The following is an 18,438-nucleotide window of genomic DNA, read 5'->3' on the forward strand; positions in this document are numbered from 1 at the left end:
TTTCTACCACCTGACAACAACAGACATGGTCATCTAAACAGCAACATAAAGTTCTTCCACAGCTCTTGATTCAGAAAGAGCCAGGGTATCTTACTCCTAATTATTCCTTTTCCGATATTAATAACTTTTTCTTGCCTCAGGTTTTAAAACTATCTTAGGATGCACTATTTACTGCTTACATAGATCATTAATCAGTATCTTTCCAAAAAACCAGCCCTCCAAAGGGTAAGTTTTTGATGCCTAGAAATTAGCTAATTAGTGAATATTTCAGATTCTCATAATAGGTGCTCATAAAAATTACTTAAACCTCATCAAGGATTTAGTCATGTGCTATTCCTTAATGTCAAATATTCTGTATGTTCTGAGAAAAATGTTTACAAGATTTTTTCAAAGGAAATCAGTATTCAGTTCTACAGTAGGGTAGACTGCAGTCACCTTACATGATGTGATACTAATTATAACTCTTCTGTGCTAGAAAGATAAGCTTTCATTTTTTTCTTAATATATGAATATGTTGGTCAATGACCATTTTAAATTGTGGCAATAATGGATTTTTAAATGTTTATGTATTTATTTTGTGAGAGAGAGCATGTGTGCATATGCACGCACGTGGAGGAGGAGCAGATAGAGAGAGGGACAGAGAGAATCCCAAGCAGGCTGGGCACTGTCAGCGCAGAGCCTGATGCAGGGCACAATCTGTGAGATCATGAGCTGAGCCAAAATCAAGAGCTGGACACTCAATCAACTGAGCCACCAGGCGTCCCTAAATTGTAGCAATAATTATTTTTAAGTGGTATACTGTTTGCTTTATTGATGATTCACACATGAGCTCATTTTTAGCATGACTGTTTAAACACAGTATCATCTCAACACTGCAAGCAAATCCATAATTTGTGTCAAAACTGATTTTCAAGGCCGGTATACAAAGGAAATTTCTAGCTGATCTTCTCTTAACAAAAGTTCTTGAAGGTAAAAAACAGGGAAAACTTAAGAAAATTTTAATTATTATCTTAAAACCAGCTGGTTAAAAAAAATTACTAGGTTAATTATGGAACACTGCCACACACTACAGTAAATTCATAAGTAGAATAAAATTATTCTAGTGCCTACTTGGTGAATCTTTTAGTTTAGTATAACAAACATTTACTGAACACCTATTAAATATCAGGTCACAATGCTATTCACTGGAAACACAGAAGTGAAGGATCTGATCTGTGCCCTTAAGAAATTTCCAAACTAATATAAATGACTGCTCTCCTAGGAACACAGCCCCAGATGATATGCTTTGAAGAATGTAAGAACAACAAATCAAACAAATAAATCTACACCTTTCTTATTCATCCAAAAAAATACCTAGTCTGATTTTAAATTTCCTACAGTTGTCATGTAACAACCAAAAAACAAAAACAAAATCCATGGCACTCTCTTATGTATCTATGATAAATCATACTTCCAAGCTAAGTTTTTGTTTGCAGAGTCAGGACTGAGGGAGGCATCACCATCCAGTCACAGCTTACACTAAATACAAGTAATGTTGCTTTAAATAGTACAAAAACAAAACAAAATAAACTCTTCTAAGAAGTTAAATGACCAAACCTAAACTTAAGATGATAATGGCAATAGCAAATATCACAAAAGCTAATTCTCATTTTTCACTACAATTTACTCCTCCCTAAGATTCAGAAAAGATGCCCTTCCTTGCACAGTACTGTATTCTATAGGCAGAATCTTTTTTCTATGATATTATATATTACCTCTTTTTTCAATATTATATATTATAAGGATTCAAAAAAAGGTATCAACTTCATATTAAAGACCAGTTTTGAATACCAAACTAAATAATTATCATTGTCTTTTCTCTCCATTTTTCTGTTTCTACCCTTAGGATATTCAATAGCTCCTTTGCCTCTAGCAGAAGGCTGAGAGACTAAAAAAGACTATTAAGCTCAATTAAATCAATTTTAATAAACGTCTCATGCAAGTACATCTTTTTGTTGTTGTTGCTGTTACTTAAAATTCTGCTTCAGTTTGGGGAGAGAGATCAGGAAGGAAGGAAGCTAAAAGTGTTAATAGAAAGGAGGAAATTTGAGGATGCCAAGTCACACAGATTGATCCTAGAAGAACCAACACAGCTAAGGCAGCACTCGGGCAAAAGGCAGGGCCCAGTCAAGGCAGTACCGGAAGCCAAGGATTCAGAGCAAACAGTATGTCTCAAAGTCACCCAACCATTAGGGATTTCAGAGTAGAAAATCTATAGTCTGGAGCAAAATAGGCAGCCTAAAATAATAAGGCATCTCTCTACGAACAGATGTCAAACAACAGTGAAATGTACTGTTAAAGCAAAAATACATAACAGGGCGCAGAGTCAGCTATTACTCATACGGGGGGGGGGGGGGGGGCGGGGTATGAGGGCTATATGTATAGACAACCTTGGAAGAAAACACACAAACCACGTAGCAGTGGTTGCCTGAGCAAAGAGACTCATTTTTATATTTTTTATATCCTTTTGTACTTCATTATTTTTTTAAACCACAGGCATTTATGACTTAATCCAGTAACATTATTTACTCCAATACAGGAATATTACTTAATTCCAAAAAAAAAAAAAAAATCTACTCAAATTAATTTACAAGTGAAGCAGCCAGAAATAAAGAGATATTAGAGGTCAAGAAGGATAACTTAAAGCCAGCAAAACAGTCCAAAGCAAAAACTGAAGTGTGAGGCAAAGAGAACAAGTCAAACCTGATCAAGCAGTCAGTATAGCACACAGGGGGCTGTGGACTTGAAAAATGAGAGAACTCCTTCCTCAGCCTTTTATGAACTTCCAGCTTGGGTAGGAATTCATATCAGATCACAGACAGTCCAGTGTAGGCTGAAGAAGGTGAGTCACTTAGAGATGATACAGTAGCTGAAGACAACTAACTGAGCTTAAAGATTAAGCTAGATATCCTAAGACATTACTAATACCCAACCTGATTTAGTTTCTATAGGTTAACAAGAGCAAAAGCATGGACTTCAGATGGTTCTTTAAATGCAATGTGTGTGACCCAGCTGTAAAGGAAAGAGCCTAGAAAGAAATGAGTCACTGAAGGTGTGGTTGGGAGTAGAATGGAACCAGGAGGAACTTACAGGGTGAGAATGGATCTTGGTCCCTAAGTCATGCAGGCCAAGCTTCCATTCTATCCACCCCAAGTTTCAGTCAGCCAGGACCTGGATACTTCAGTGCTAAAGAGCTATCTTAGTAGATTTTAGATTACACAGATATGTGAGAGATTACGATCTTGAGGAAATTAAAACTGCTTAGTACTGAGACGCGTTAACGAAGTAAAAAAAATCTTTTTTTAAATACAAAGTTAGTTTCTTTGTATCGCTAAGCATATTTCTAAATCACTTCTAATTTAAATTAGCGGGTACTTTAAATTTATAGTACTTTCAAAATTTGCCTAAATAAAACATAACTCAGAAGGCAAATCTGCTGGGGACATTTAAAAAAAAAAACATTTTACCCATTTCATGGACCCTTTCCTTTAGCTCTGATTGTAAAGAAATAGCAAACACAGAAAACAGATATGACCACAGTGCAAAAGAAAACAATTTCATTTTTAAATATTTACCTTCCACAGTTAAACACAGATTCTAAACAGGATCTTCTTGGAAAGGGATATTTTACAAGACAAAGCATTTATGAATGAACCAATTCTTACTTAATCAAATAAGACTATAATAAATTGAAGTAGTATAAAATAACCTTATTAATTTCAAATTCTGGATTTTTAAATTTTATTCAAACTTTATTTACCTAACATAGAGTGCAATATTGGTTTCAGGAGTAGAATTCAGTGATTCATCACTTGAATTCAATACCCAGCACTCATCACAACAAGTGCCCTTAGTACCCATCACCCATCTAGCCAACCTCCTACTCACCTCCTCTCATCGACCCTCAGTTTGTTCTCTATCATTAAGAACCTCTTGTGGTTTGTTTCCCTCTCTTCTCTTCCCTGGCCCCCCACAGTTCATCTGTTTTGTTTCTTTAATTCCACATATTAGTGAAATCATATGGGATTTGTCTTTCTCTGTAAATTCTGGATTTTAAAAACCTACAGCAAAGAATATAACTAAATGTGAAAAGCTATTATCTTCATTTCCAGGAGAAAGCGCAAAAGGAATTATTTCTCTATTAAAAGTAGCTAACAAAAACTCTTATACTACAAAAACTAACCATTCTCCTGTTACGCCAGAAATATATTATAAATACGGCTCCTAATAAGTAAAATTGTAGTTGTCTTTACTAAAGGAAAATCTGACTTATCAGTTACTTCTGTTAATGAAGGGCAACTATCAAAAGTAAAAAAAAAAACAAAAAACATCTTTGAGTAGGTTTACCACCTATTTAGGTAAACCTAAATAGGTTTACCAGCATCCAACATGAGCAAGGCATGTGTATACACTCAATACTTAACTAAATTAAATATAAATAAAAGCAATGCCATGAGGACTATAGATGAAAAGTCCAAGAAATAGATATTATAAAGTCAGAAAACCTTTTTTATTTTAGATTAAGGAACAATCTATTTCTTAGATCCTAAAATAAAGCAAACAGATGCCACTTCTCTTTACAATGACTTAAAAACAAGCACCTCAAAGAATTTATTAACACAAAACAAGTTATTACATATAAATTATCTTTTCCTTTGAATCTTAGAAATTTTTCATTAAAATAGTAAGCTTTAGAATAATAACAAAAGATATTCTAATCTTCTAAGTTTCCATCAGTTAGGTGTCCATCAATCATGTGTGTTTGCTTATTTATATCTAACTCAACAGTCTACGACGTCAAAGAAGCCAAATCTACAAAAGGTGGATAAGCGGATTATAAGAATCAAAGCAACCTAAGATCTTACTGATAACACAGTTCTGACAGTTCTCACTTATGTATATGCAGTAAGCAACAACTATTTTAAAGCATTGGATTGCACCCGCACAAGTACCCTTATTATACATGCAAATACTATAATAATCTAATAGAAAGAAGAGCTAAACACTTGTATCCGAAGATCCCAGGGCTGGAATAAGTATTTTTCCTATCTTGTGCTCTATTTAAGATATTGAAACTCCAGGGTTAGGCCAAAGAAGGGGAGTCACATAAAGAGTGATGATAAAGTAATTAACCTAAAATAAGTGACATCTCAGACGCTGTGAATAGTCTACTCTGCCAATGCTTTTAAAGACCCAGTAGAATTCACCTTTGAGAGTTTATAAAGAATATGCCAAAAAATAAAAATAAATCATTAAGAGGCACTTTACCAATAAAAATACCACATGTATTTCTTTAAACCATAATAAACAAGCTTATTTCCATATGAATATATAATACATAGTACTGAAAAAGAATCTAGATCAAGTCAATATTCACCCACTTTTTTAAAATATGGCAATTAAAAGTATTCTATAAAACCAATGTATACATTTTAATATTTAAAAAAAATTAATTCTCAGGATTTCTAGGTAGTTTTTAACTACTATGTGAAGATTGAAAAATACATCCTAAAACATTCATACCTGATCGAAAGCACTCAATTATTTGCTGAATACCAGATTTGGATGTCTGTAGTGGTTGCTGTAACAAAGGAGCATCTCCAGGTTCCAGGATATAAACTACATGGAAGACAAACACCCACCCCAATCCCCACAAAAAAGGGTTATTTAAATCATTTACTATTAAAGTAAAACAATGGTTTGCTACAATCATGTTAACGATAATCACACTTGTTCGTATATATTTCACCAGCATCTTTGTAAGGCAAAATGAAATAATGGGAAAAAATAAAATTACCCTCAATTCAAGGCTAAATTAAAGCTATGTAAGGCTTCAAACACAAAGATTTACTATTTTGGTATTACTTAGTACCTATTTGTCATGTCTGCCTTTTTATTCCCCTTGAAGAAGAACTACTGTATTTAACCAAAATTCTAGGGCAATCATGGCCTAGCCACATCTCATAAACCATTCCAAAACCCTCTGGACAATCTAGTACAACTGTACGGGCAATTATGAGAGCAAAACTCAAAAACCACTGCCTAAGGAAAGAACTAGTGAAGTGCACAATGATAGATGTTCAAAAATGTTCACTGCAGCACTCTGTAGCGCTGTAAATAATTCAGAAAAAAATTCAAATTTAAAAGTCTCTCAACAGGAACCAGACTAAATAAACTATGAAATATCCCTACAATGGAATCCTTCATGGCTGTTAGAAAGCATGAGCTAGATCTACATATACTAACAACAAAGAATGTCAGTAATAGATTAAGCAACAAAAACAGGTTGTGGAATATGATCTCACTCATATTAATGTGTATTTCAATAAATACAGAAAGAAATTTAACATACATGTGTGTATGTACAGACGTTAATATAAACACAAAAAGTCTGGTGGGATACCAACAAAACAAGGGTTCTGTCGGCGGGTTTTACAGGGGTGATTTTCACTTTCTGTCTCATACTTCACTAGTGCTTCAGAGCCTGCCTGGGCTTTTAGAAGAGTGCATGCTAGAAAAAACACATTTCTATAATGAGTAAAAATAATATTTCCACTTTAAAAATAAATTTTTTCATTTTCATATACAAAGGTCTCTTCCAAAATTCTCAGGCTCACAGTGTAATTATGTAATAAATTAGATTATGATAAAAAGTAACTGCGAAGGAAAACTGAGTTTTCCCATCAGATACCAAATAAAGACATGATTGTGGCACAAAAAACCAGCCACTTTAATTAACTCTTTTTTCAGTATGTTATAATGTTCTACTCAACTATTACCATCTTAAACCCAGGATCGTCCAGTCTGTGGGAAAATTAAGAGGGAAAACAATGATGTGTGCTGCTACTGCTTCAGGACCTGGTCTTGGACAGCATTTAGCTTTCTGATAAGGGGGCTAAAGCTTGCTGTGCTCTGTATATACACACAGCCTTAGATTCTCTTTAAGTCTTCAAGTCTGGTGCTCAGTGGTCACCAAACGGGAGGGACTATGTCTCAGGACTAAGTGATTTTATTAAGTACAACTTTCCCAATTTTAAGAGATACTCTAGGAGTATTTTAAATGAATAACATGCACACACCCACAATTCACTCTGAGAACACTGATATTGGTACTACCTGCAGTGATTAAGAACATAAAGACTCTAGACTTGGACTTACTGCACCGAATTTTATTTTCTGACATTTATTAGATACAACTAAGGCAAATTAAACTCTCTGATCTCTTTTTCATCTCTAAAATGGGGATAATAAAAGTACCCAAATCACAGGGTTTTACGAGGATTAAATGAGTTAATGCAAGTAAACTAGTTAACTGGTTAAAACAAAGCCTATGTTATAGTAAGTGCTCAATAAATGTTCTATCACCACCACCACGACCAACATCAGCATGTACAAATCAACTGCTTTCTGACACAAAAAACTGAAAAATTGTCTCCAAAATCTAAGAGAAGGAGAATTCAACCCCTTAAAGACACAAGAGCAGAAGTTTGTAAATAAATCGATGATACCATTTATTGGGATTAGATGAATCTCTTTTCACTATTGGTACATTATAATATGTGACAAAAGTTTACAAAAAAACAGTAGTTAACTACAAAAAGAGGGTAAAAATTTTATAATTGTAAAGAATCAAAAGCATCAAGGCTTGGCTCTATAAGTGACAAGAAATCTGGAAAGGGACAATAAAAAAACAGTAATGAATAAGGAAGGGATAAGGGGAAGAAATGATAACTCGTCCTGAGAGTCCCCTTTCCTCATTTAAAAATGCTCCAGAAAACTTTCTATAATACATCATCTTCCACTTCCACATGACAACATCTGATTTCAAAGCCAGAGCAAAATTTTGTTACCTAATCACCTTCAGAACACTGCTACCACGAGACACATCAACATGTGTGTAAGAACCCCAGGGTTAGCTTACTTATCCACAGATACATCCACTTAATATACAGATCTGTGTAGTTCCCATTGTAAAAAAAACAAAACAAAACAAACAAAAAACTTCTTCACTTGAAAATACACTCTCAACCCTAAAAAAATTTATATATTAGTACTTTATAGAAGTTTCCTTTCATATATCCCATCATCCCTCCCAAGATCAGTTTACATGACCATTAGGAAAAAAACCATCATCACCCTCCAATCAAAACACCCAAACACTCAGAAGTTAACATCTGTCTTTACATCCTTCCAAGAACACATTTCCCAGAATCAAATACCTACTTTTGCAACAGTCTCTCCTAGCTTAAAACGAGTGCTTTAAAAGATCTTTCATCTGGCATTTACTTACAAACAATAGAGCACAGGGAAGTAGCTGGAGGGTGGAGAAGGGAACTGCGGAGAAGGGGAGAATACAGGACGAAAAGATATTGTCCATGTGTTAATAACTGATGGGAGTTGTGTGTCGGTTATATCAGGTTCCTTATACCATTCTCTCTACTTCTGAATGTTTGAAAATTTCTGTCAGGAACATTCTTAAAACATAACTAAAAAAGTACTTCACACACACTGACAGGCTTATAACACCACCCTTCACTACGAATTGACCATCCTCTCAAGGCCTCCTCAGGAACACAGTGCTCCCATCCAGGAACCCTCCCCCCCCACCTCCCATTCATAATTCAAGAGAACAGACCTCTGGTAATTGGCCATTAGAAGAATTTCTCAAACACCATATTATCTTGGTGTGCCTTCAGAAGGCATCTTCTTTCAAAAACTAGCACATCATAACATATTCCTCTTGGTACTGGAAATATCCTCCCACTCAGCACATAACTTCCTCTGAAATAATGACAATTAACTACTCTATAGGTTAACAAACTTTTAGCTTTCCACCAAAGTAGTCTTTGGAAAGTGTTTAATTCTAGCTAAGAAAGCAAAGAGACACTAACTACTTTTGACCTGGTCACTGAAAAAGTTTCTCACAGAAGAAAGTTTAACTTTTAAAATTAATGCAACTTAGATGATTTGTTAATGAGGGAGAAAAAGCAAAGAGGTTCCAATACATATTAAAAAGTTCAACTGTGAAAAACATCTTTAAAAAGACACTGAAGTCTCTAGGAAACTTTAATTATCAGAATACACTAAATAAGGTACAGCCACAAATTATCTTATTTACTTTATCTCCATCTCTTCCCACTCAAAAGTTCTATAAGGGAATGACCTTATCTGTTTTGTTCGCCACTTACATCCCCATTGCCTTGGACAGTACCTAGCACCTAACAGGTGCTCAATAATAACTTGTCAAAGAAATAAAGAAACAAAATAAACACATAAACTTCTTCCTAAATAAGAAGCTTTAACAAAATGATTTCATTAACTAATTCAACTTAAATGACTTGAAATGTTTTCAAAAAAAAAAAAAAAACACAAAAAACAAAAAAACCCCCAAAACTAGAATAAAAGGTCACTAGAACACAATTATAAAAGGCATTCACAGCCTTCTACTTCAAAACTAGCAAACTCCAATATTTAGTAAAACATAAATGACACACAAAATATGCAGTATGGAGGGGTGCCGAAAATTACATAGGTCAGGGACAGTTGAACAGAAACTGGGTCCCATCCTGGGACTATTTTATTAGCAGAAGTAAGTTATTACTGATTTCCAGCCAGCCAGTGGGGGGGATGGGTCACAGCAAATTTCATTCTCATGTGTACCAAAGTTTTCTGAAAATGGGAGTTCTTCCTCTTTACCACTACCATTTTTTTCCCATTAGTCAAAAAAGTTCACTACTTGAAATGAAGTCTACTGTGATATAGGACCAAGTACACTAGAGCGGTTAAAATACTCCAACAAAAAACAAGCACAAGTGTAAAAAGTTCTAATACCTTTTAGGTCAAAAATAATGATAAACACCTGCCTTTAAACTAGAAGAGCCTCTGTCTGGTCTGGTCACATATGTATTCAATGATTCCCTTGTAAGTTGTACCTCTACATGTTTGTGACAAAACACATCAAACTTCTAACAACTAGAAAAACTTAACAGTTTATATGCTCCATTTATCAAAGTTTTCTAATATTCTTCATGAGACTCAAAAAAGGAACTTTTTCATTCCATAAATCCAACTAAAAACAGTTCCACTGAGTACACTATCCTTACGGATCCTTAAGTAAAAACACTTATGTATTCTACCTAAAAAATCAGTTTTTTTAATTCTGCCATACACTGTGTTCTGTCCAAAAAAAATTTTTAAAGGCTGCAGTGAGCAAAGAGCGGATTCTTCCAACAAGTTGAGTTTAACAAACTTTTTAGCCCAAACTAAACTCATTTTTTGGCTCTAACCGCTATTCCCTGATAAAAACGCATGAGAAACTTTAACTTTCAAAAGTTTAAATGAATCCACTTTCACGAAGACAAATGCTAGCATTCTATTACCTATTTTCTCCTTTCTCTTCAGTTTTAAACATTCAAAGGGCAAGGGGGTATACTACTAACTGCAGGCTGCCTTGAAAGCAGGAAAAGGGACTGAGCGATTGATCTTGTGGAAAAGATTTAAGGTGACACTTGCAGTACTTTTTTTAAGGGATCAAGCAGGGGAAACCTCTTGTTTGTACAAGCTTTTGGTTTCATAACTAGTTTTATGCTGGGGAAAATTATAGCCTGCTTCCTTAGAAATGACTTCTCGGGCAGGAAGGAAACACAAGGCAAAGTGACCCTGACGGAGGGCAAAGTGGAGAAGAAAGGAGTATACCTGGTTCACAGCATCCGTGATGATGGTGGTCAGTCTGACAGTATTTGTCCCTTAAAGGCATTTTCAGTGGGCGAGACCTACTTTCCTTTCACTGTAAGAAGCTCTTCATTGCGGCTTGGCTGTTGAAAGAAGCACAAACCCGTCACTCACCCTGAACTTCCTGGGGGGGCTCTGGTTCTATTTTCCAGATACGTTCCCTCCACCCGCGCGCTCCGTTTTCCCTCCACGGACCCGCACCTTCCTCTAGAGCTGAAAAAGAAACATGCACGAAGGCTTCTCCAGCCCAAACTCCCGCACAGGTTCACCGCCCTACCCGGAAACGCAGCCCGGGGCGCGCAGCGCAAGGCGAGGGCCTGGCCGGCTGCGCGGGCGGCAGCGGCCTCGCCGGCCCGGGCGGGCGCGCGCGGAGACGGAGGCGCGGAGCGCGGCGGGCACGGCCGGCGCCGGGGCCCGCGGGGCGGCGGGCGCGGCGACAGAGGCGGCCGAGGTGCGACTCCCGCCGGAGGCCGGCCCTCGCCGCGCTCTCCCGCCACGCACGTGCGTTGGGGTCTCTCCGGCGGAGCCCCCGTCCCCATAACCAAGTGCGCCCAACTTACTTAACTCCTAGGGCGGGCCGGCGGGCAGGCGGAAGGAAGGAAGGCAGGCCGGGCAGCCGCGGGGACAGCCTGGCGTGGGAGGCGGCTTCGGGCCCCACCTGGCGCAGCCTCGGCGGACCACGCGAAGGGAACCGGGGTTCGGGCCCGACGCGCTCCCAAAGAGTCCCCGCCGGCGCTGACGCGGAAGCGCCACAGCTCACCACGTCCCTCCGCGGCCCGAGGCGACGGCGACGGAGGCGGCGGCTCACGGCGTCCCTCCGCGCTGTGGAGCTGGGCGGGCGGGTGGCGCGCGGGCGCAGGCAGTTGACAGGAGGAACCGCCCCGCAGAAGCCGCAGCCGCCACCGAAGGAGCCGGAACCACGGCGGGCAGGACCTGGGCGCCCCTCGCCGGGGCAACGGCTGCCGCCGGAGCCCGGCTCCCCCCAGCGCCGCTCCACCTGCAACGGTCCCTCAGGCTTTTGGAGAGGGCGGGGAAGAATGGGGGTCCCCCCCACCTTGGGCCTTTTTTGGTAGTAGTTGTTGTTTCAGGAAACTTTATTAAGTCAGTCTCTCTCTCTCTCTCTCCGTCTCCCCCTCCCCGAAGAGCCTGAGCTACCGCCGCGGAGCGGGTAGGAAGGGGGAAGCAGAGACTCCCGCAGCGACAGGGAGCGACTGACTGACCCCGGACGGAGATGGGGCGAGGGCAGGAAGTGACAAGCTCTCCGAGTGGGTGGGGGGAGTGTGGCCGGCACGCCCGGGAGCGCCGCGCGCATGCGCCCGGCCGGGCGCCCGGGCCTGTGGGGAGGCTACGCGCCGCGGCCGGGCCAGGCGAGGGAACCTTGGCCGGTGGCCCTCGGGCCGCGACCGGCGTCCCGGGCCGGCCCCTCGTACGCGCGTCCTCCTGCGGGCCGACGGAGAGCCGAAGCCCCGGGTCGTTTTGTGCCCGGGAGACGGACGGGCTGATGGGCGACCAAACTGTTGCTCTCGCTTTTCTCCTTTGAGTGGAACCAAACCTGGGAGGGTTGGAAAAGCACGGGAATGAACTGTAGGGAAAGGTTGGCAAATGGGTGAGCCGTAAGTAGTGGTGACTCCGAAAAGATTGTCAGCACACTTATAAAATGGTAAAAGTCGATTTAAAAAAAAAAAAAAAAACCAACAATTTTCGAAGCGTGCCTCCCAGAACTCGGTGGTTTTCATCAGGTCTTTGGGAGGAAAACTAGTGGTGGAGGATAGGCATGGACTGCAGCGGCACTGCGCTTCTGGGACCTGAAGGCGAAGGTGCGTCACATGGGCAGTATGCACTTTCCCTCCTCTTCGGCGCCCGCGTCCTGCTCGGAAAATCCCCGAAGATCGAGGTCGTCTGTCAAATTCCGCAAACCCGTGTGGCCGCCTCTTGGGGCCGGAGAGGCTGCCTCCTCACCGCCCAGAACGGAATTCTGGTTCTCCTAGCAAATACGTGTCCACCGACGGTCGGGAAATTTGAAGGGAGAAAAAAGCCCATTCGCATTGTTAGCTCCTCGCGCCGACATTGTCGGTTTGCTGGGTCCTGAAAGAGCAGTTTAGCAGTAGGTAGGCTCAGTGTGTATTTTGGAAGAGCAAACTGTGGCTGAAATGTTTTCAAAATGCATAGGGAAGTTTGTGGTCGGTCCAGTAATTAATTGATAAACTTGTTATTGTAAAAATACTGAACGGAGCATCTGCATAGGTCTTGAGCGATTGTAGCAGCTTGATTATAGGGGTGACAGGAAAAGGAAGGAAAGTGATCCACCTTTTTAAAGGAATTCCAGGTACTGGACATTTACACACCAGTCACATGAGTGTTATGTTGGATCATTTTTTTCTGTGCCATTGTCAAGAAGCATCACACAACGTCAAACTAAAATGTAATGCCACAACTTATATGTAAAAGAAATTATGGTACGTCCATGTGACGGTGTTTGTTATGCAGCCAATAAAAATCCTTTTGTGTAATATTTAATTGTATCCAGTATACTTAAGCGTATCGAAAAAAATGTGACACCTGAACAGTAATTTTTAACATTGGAGTTCTTTGGTAAAATTTAAGGTGAAATATTTTCATTTTCAGAGGATCTTTTCCTACTTTTATAAGCACACTTAGCACAAGTTAAAAAATGAATGTACAATTTTAAGTTGCCATAAACCTGAAAAGTCACTGCTTCAGATATGTGAGTTCTAAATGTTTGCTGCCCACATATGAGTAAAGAATGGTTAGCTTCCTGAGTAACCTACAGGGTAACCCTGGTACTAGAGGGTTCCCAAAACTGCTTGCTAATAGAATAAATTTTATTTTTTAATTTTTTTTAACGTTTATTTATTTTTGAGACAGAGAGACAGAGCATGAATGGGGGAAGGTCAGAGAGAGGGAGACACAGAATCTGAAACAGGCTCCGGGGCTCTGAGCTGTCAGCACAGGGGCCCGATGCGGGGCTCGAACTCACGGACCGCGAGATCGTGACCTGAGCCGAAGTCGGTGCTCAACCGACTGAGCCACCCAGGCGCCCCAGCTAATAGAATAAATTTTAAGCAATTTTTGAGAAATTAGAATTATAGACATGATTGGAATGTTTGTGTGGGTAAAATATTGAACACTGGGTAAAAGATTGAACACTGAATTATAGAATTTTAAATATAAAAAGAAACCATGGAAATTATCTTGTAAACCTTATTTTGTAAGTGAGAAAACAGAGATTAACTGATTTGCTGAAGGTAACAGAGTAACAGAGCCTTCTGTAACAATACTAGTATCCGACATTTATTAATTAGTGTATTAAGCTCAAGAATAACTCATTTAATCCTATCAACAATTCAATGAGATTTGTTATCCTTTCATTCTACAGGTAGGGAAACCGAGGCAAAAACATACAGCTGACAGACAACTGAGCCAGCATTTGAACCCAAGCAGTATGGCTCTGAAATTCATGACCTTAGCCTTTATGCTGTATTGCCTATTCTGTGTTGTCTACACTATATCATAGCCATTTTTTTTTTTTAATGTTTATTCCCAAGAGAGCAAGCGGGGAGTGGCAGAGAGAGAGGGAGCAGCGAATCCTAGGCAGGCTCCATGAGGTCAGTGCAGAGCCTGGTGTGGGGCTCAAACTGATAAACCATGAGATCATGACCTGAGCTGAAATCAAGAGTTGGACGTTTAACTGACTGAGCCACCCAGGCGCCCCTCCACATCATAGCCATTTTTGGATCACACTGTATGTGAAAGATGAGCCAGTAGATCCTGTCAGTTGTGAAATGTATTAAAATGCTATGTACAAGTTTATGAAGTGGAAATGGAGTTACTAAGTCACAAGAATTTAATTGAAATTTCACAGGGCTCTAGAGCTTAGACTTTGGACATCTAGAATTATCATCCTACCTCTAAAACGACTCTGCACAAATCATCCCTGAAAAAGTATCTGTCTTCCCCTTTCCTTGTTCACTGCAACAACCTACATGACACATTATTACAGCTTTAAGGAACTTTTTGATCTCTAAAGTCTGGAAGTACATCCCAATGATTAACCCAAGACCATTTTATGGTTTAAAATTATTGTCTCATCTTCAAGGCAGGAAAATTCTACCGTAAATCCACACACACACACACACACACACACACACACGTACACATTATTACTGCATAAGAAACCACCCGAGAAATAGTTCTTTAAAACCATTTTATGTACTCTCAATTCTATAGATCAGTGATTTCGACTGGCCTTGTCTGGGATCATGCATATAGTCATCTGGCATCTTAACTGGGCACACTCCTGACTGGTTGTTGGTATTGACTATTGTCTGTACTTACCCCCTAGCCTTTCTTCCTCAAGATTAGCCTGGGCTTCTTCATATCTAGGCAGCATGTCAGGCAGGTACAAACAGGAAGCTATAAGACCTCTTGCAGAAGTTACATGATCTCACTTCTACCACATTCTATTAGTCAAAGTAGATCAAAAGGACAGCAGAGAGTCCCCTCTTGATGGGAAGAACAGCAAAGTCCCCTTTCAAAAGGACATGCATATAGGAATGGGAGAATTATTGTGATGATCTTTGTATACACTCACAGATCATTTCAAGAATGATACTGGCTAAAGCTGCTGAATTTTTTTAATGCTGTATCATTCCTTTAAGAATAGCAACACAAGGGGTACCTGGGTGGCTCAGTCGGTTAAGTGTCTGACTTCGCCTCAGGTCATGATTTCGCGGTCCGTGAGTTCGAGCCCCGCGTCAGGCTCTGTGCTGACAGCTCAGAGCCTGGAGCCTGCTTCAGATTCTGTGATTCCTTCTCTCTCTGCCCCTCTGTCTCTCTCTCTCTCTCAAAAATAAACATTTAAAAAAACAAAGAATAGCAAAACAAGGAGACAGTAATCAAATGTATTCTTTAGGTGGGCCAATTTGGTGGCCCTGTGTAGATAAACTTTGATGATTCCTCAACTTTTCTAAATGGACTTCTTTTTTGATCATTTTGTTACTTTTTCAAAGGTTTTTCCATCTGTTTCAAACATCCCACTAAATCACAGCATAAAAACCTAACACCAAGTAAGAGCAATTATGGTTCCTATAGAACCTTTACTCTGGTCCAAATTTTGCTAGCTTTCCTAATGATGTGTCATTTTACAATACAAATAAGTTCATAATTAGGTACAAATCAAATTTTGAGCCAAAATAGAGACTAAGTTTAAAAACAGTCATGGAAAAATTGATTTGGAGGGAGGAATATTAAACAATTGATTATCAACTATATAGAATTTAACACCTAAGTGTTGGGCCAGCAACATAATATGAAAAAAGAAGATAATGCTTTTCCTAAGATGTTTATTTTAAGGAGAGGAAGGAGTAGGTTATACCTGGGTTGCTGCCCTGGAGATAAGTCGCCTACCAGAAAGTCTCTGACATGGACTTGTATCTTTCATTCCTGGCACTAATGCACATTTAGGTCTCGCTAGCCAGGTGACATAATGCATGCACCATGCTGCCTCGTGGGCACCAAACCATCCTTGACAAACAAGTCTGCCATTCAAATGCGTTTCAGATAGCATTTAAGTGAATCCCATTTTTAAAAACTGCTTTTTGTTATAATGGAGTTTGTTTATAAGTCTGTGTTGTAATCTAATAATAATAGCTAATGACAATTTTGTCACTTTTTGAACTCAGACAATGTGCTAAGTGCTTTCTAGTTTTTCACTGAATCCTTAACAAAGATCCTGGGTTAGATATTATCCCATTTTACATAAAGAGAAACAGATAATTAGTGTCTGAGCCAAGATTTAAATATAGGTATGAGTCCAGGTCCTATGCTTCAAGTTACATATATGCTAATTATTACTAAAATTTTCTCTCCAGGTCAGACCTGTCCCTGGAGCCTCTCTAAACTCTATTTCTAACTACCCAGGAGACAGACCATCTAAATTTCCCCCAGCATCTCAAAATTAACAAGACCAAAACCGAACTTCTCACCAAACTGCTCTTCCTCTTCCAAATTTTAATCAACATCCTATCCATTTAGGCTCTCAAGACAGAAGCCTTGGAGTCATAAAGAAGATCACATGCACAAATACAAAGTAATGAAAGTTACTTGTATACAGGTTTCTTATCTTGCTTATTCCCAATGTCTAACCCAGCACCATAAACAATTGGTTATACCTCAGAAAGGTCAAGCAAATACAGTTTCCTATCTCCATATGCACCACCAATTCTCTAGTCTAAAACCTCATCTCTGAACCATTGCAATAACTACCGCCATGGTCTCCCTACTGGCCATCTCTCTCTCCCTCAATTATTCCACACTATCAACAGAATTGTGGTCCAAACAAATCTAGTACTACTCTCCAATTTAAAATCCCCATTGACTGCCAATTTTCTACAAGGAGTCAAATCTTAACAAGGAGCATGAAAACTGCATGCACTTTGGGGTCAAAAAAATCTGGATTTTAGTTAGCCTTACCCATCACTCATGGGTTTTGTGTCTGTAGGCTAGTGAGAACCTCTTTTGAGCCTCAGTTTCCTCAGGCGTATGCTATTTTCAGTGTAGTGAGAAATCAGTTAATGAATAAAGCACCCAGCAGGATCGGGAATACAGTACAGATATAATAATAATAAATACTCGTTATTATACCTGGCCCGCCCACAACTTCATAACTTTATGCTCTAAACACACTGTATTTCTCACCCTTTTCAGAAATCAACAAAGCAAAAAGTAGTTAAACTGGGTGGGGAAGGAGTGAAGGACACAAGGGAATTTTAGAGGGAGATGATAGAGGTGTCAGTTGTGTGCACATATCCATTTGTTAAAGCAACTATTAAAATAATAGAATAGTATAGGGCACCTGAGTGGCTCAGTTGGTTAAGGGTCCAACTTCAGCTCAGGTCATGATCTTGCAGTTCTTGAGCTCGAGCCCCGCACTGGGCTCTGCCCTGACAGCTCAGAGCCTGGAACCTGCTTCGGATTCTGTGTCTCCCTCTCTCTCTGCCCCTCACCCACTTACACTCTGTTTCTCTCTCTCAAAAATATATATACATTAAAAAAAATTTTTTAAATAATAGTAGTTACCTTTGGGGGGAAGGAGAAGGTTGGCAAAGGGTACCAATTTGGGCGTTACTGGCCATTTTATAGATGTTTACCTCAATGATCATTACATATATATTTGCTTTATAATAATTCAGTAAGCTGATAGTTTCATGCATTTTTGTGAATGTGTATAATATTTCGCAATAAAAATATTTTTTAAAGTAGCTGACCTAGGTTTCAATGCCTGTGAACTACACTTAGAAATCAGAAATTAGAAACGATTATTGGACTGGTTTTGTGCCTTTGCACATGCTACTCCTTATGCCTGGAAATATGTTTTCTCTCCATCTAGAAAACTCTTACTCCTCCTTCAAGACCCACTTCGGATGTCATTCCTTCCATGAAACCAGTTTCCACAGATAAATAATTGCTCCACATTACTTCTCCTGTGGTACACCATTCTGATTAAATATCTGATTCTCACATCATTTAGAATTCATCAAGAACACAGACCATAACTTACTCCTCTTTGTTTTGCCATCATCTAGCACACTACTGTCACATGATAAGCAACCATTAAAAGTTACTGGATGCGCTTGAGTGATTGGATTA

General features: G+C 39.5%; 1 protein-coding gene across 9 annotated transcripts in view; it reads right to left on the reverse strand.

The window, feature by feature from the left end:
* Positions 1-18,438, reverse strand: part of ZNF800 (zinc finger protein 800) — a 159,855-nt gene that overhangs the window by 36,379 nt on the left and 105,038 nt on the right. For 4 of the 9 annotated variants that reach the window (XM_019452627.2, XM_019452633.2, XM_019452632.2 and 1 more), the window contains exons 1-3: positions 11,331-11,446; positions 10,735-10,853; positions 5,563-5,658 (exon numbers count right to left, since the gene is read on the reverse strand). In XM_019452627.2, the coding sequence (XP_019308172.1) occupies positions 5,563-5,658; positions 10,735-10,795 (157 nt within the window). In that variant the 5' untranslated portion in view covers positions 10,796-10,853; positions 11,331-11,446. Of the gene's footprint in view, positions 1-5,562; positions 5,659-10,734; positions 10,854-10,971; positions 11,066-11,330; positions 11,447-11,530; positions 11,640-11,824; positions 11,941-18,438 lie in introns of those variants that run through there. The other 5 variants (XM_053898023.1, XM_053898022.1, XM_019452630.2 and 2 more) reach the window with 4 other exon arrangements.

Source organism: Panthera pardus, unplaced genomic scaffold, assembly GCF_024362965.1.
Source record: "Panthera pardus isolate Hobbes unplaced genomic scaffold, ASM2436296v1 HiC_scaffold_8, whole genome shotgun sequence".
NCBI classification, from domain to species: Eukaryota; Metazoa; Chordata; class Mammalia; order Carnivora; family Felidae; genus Panthera; species Panthera pardus.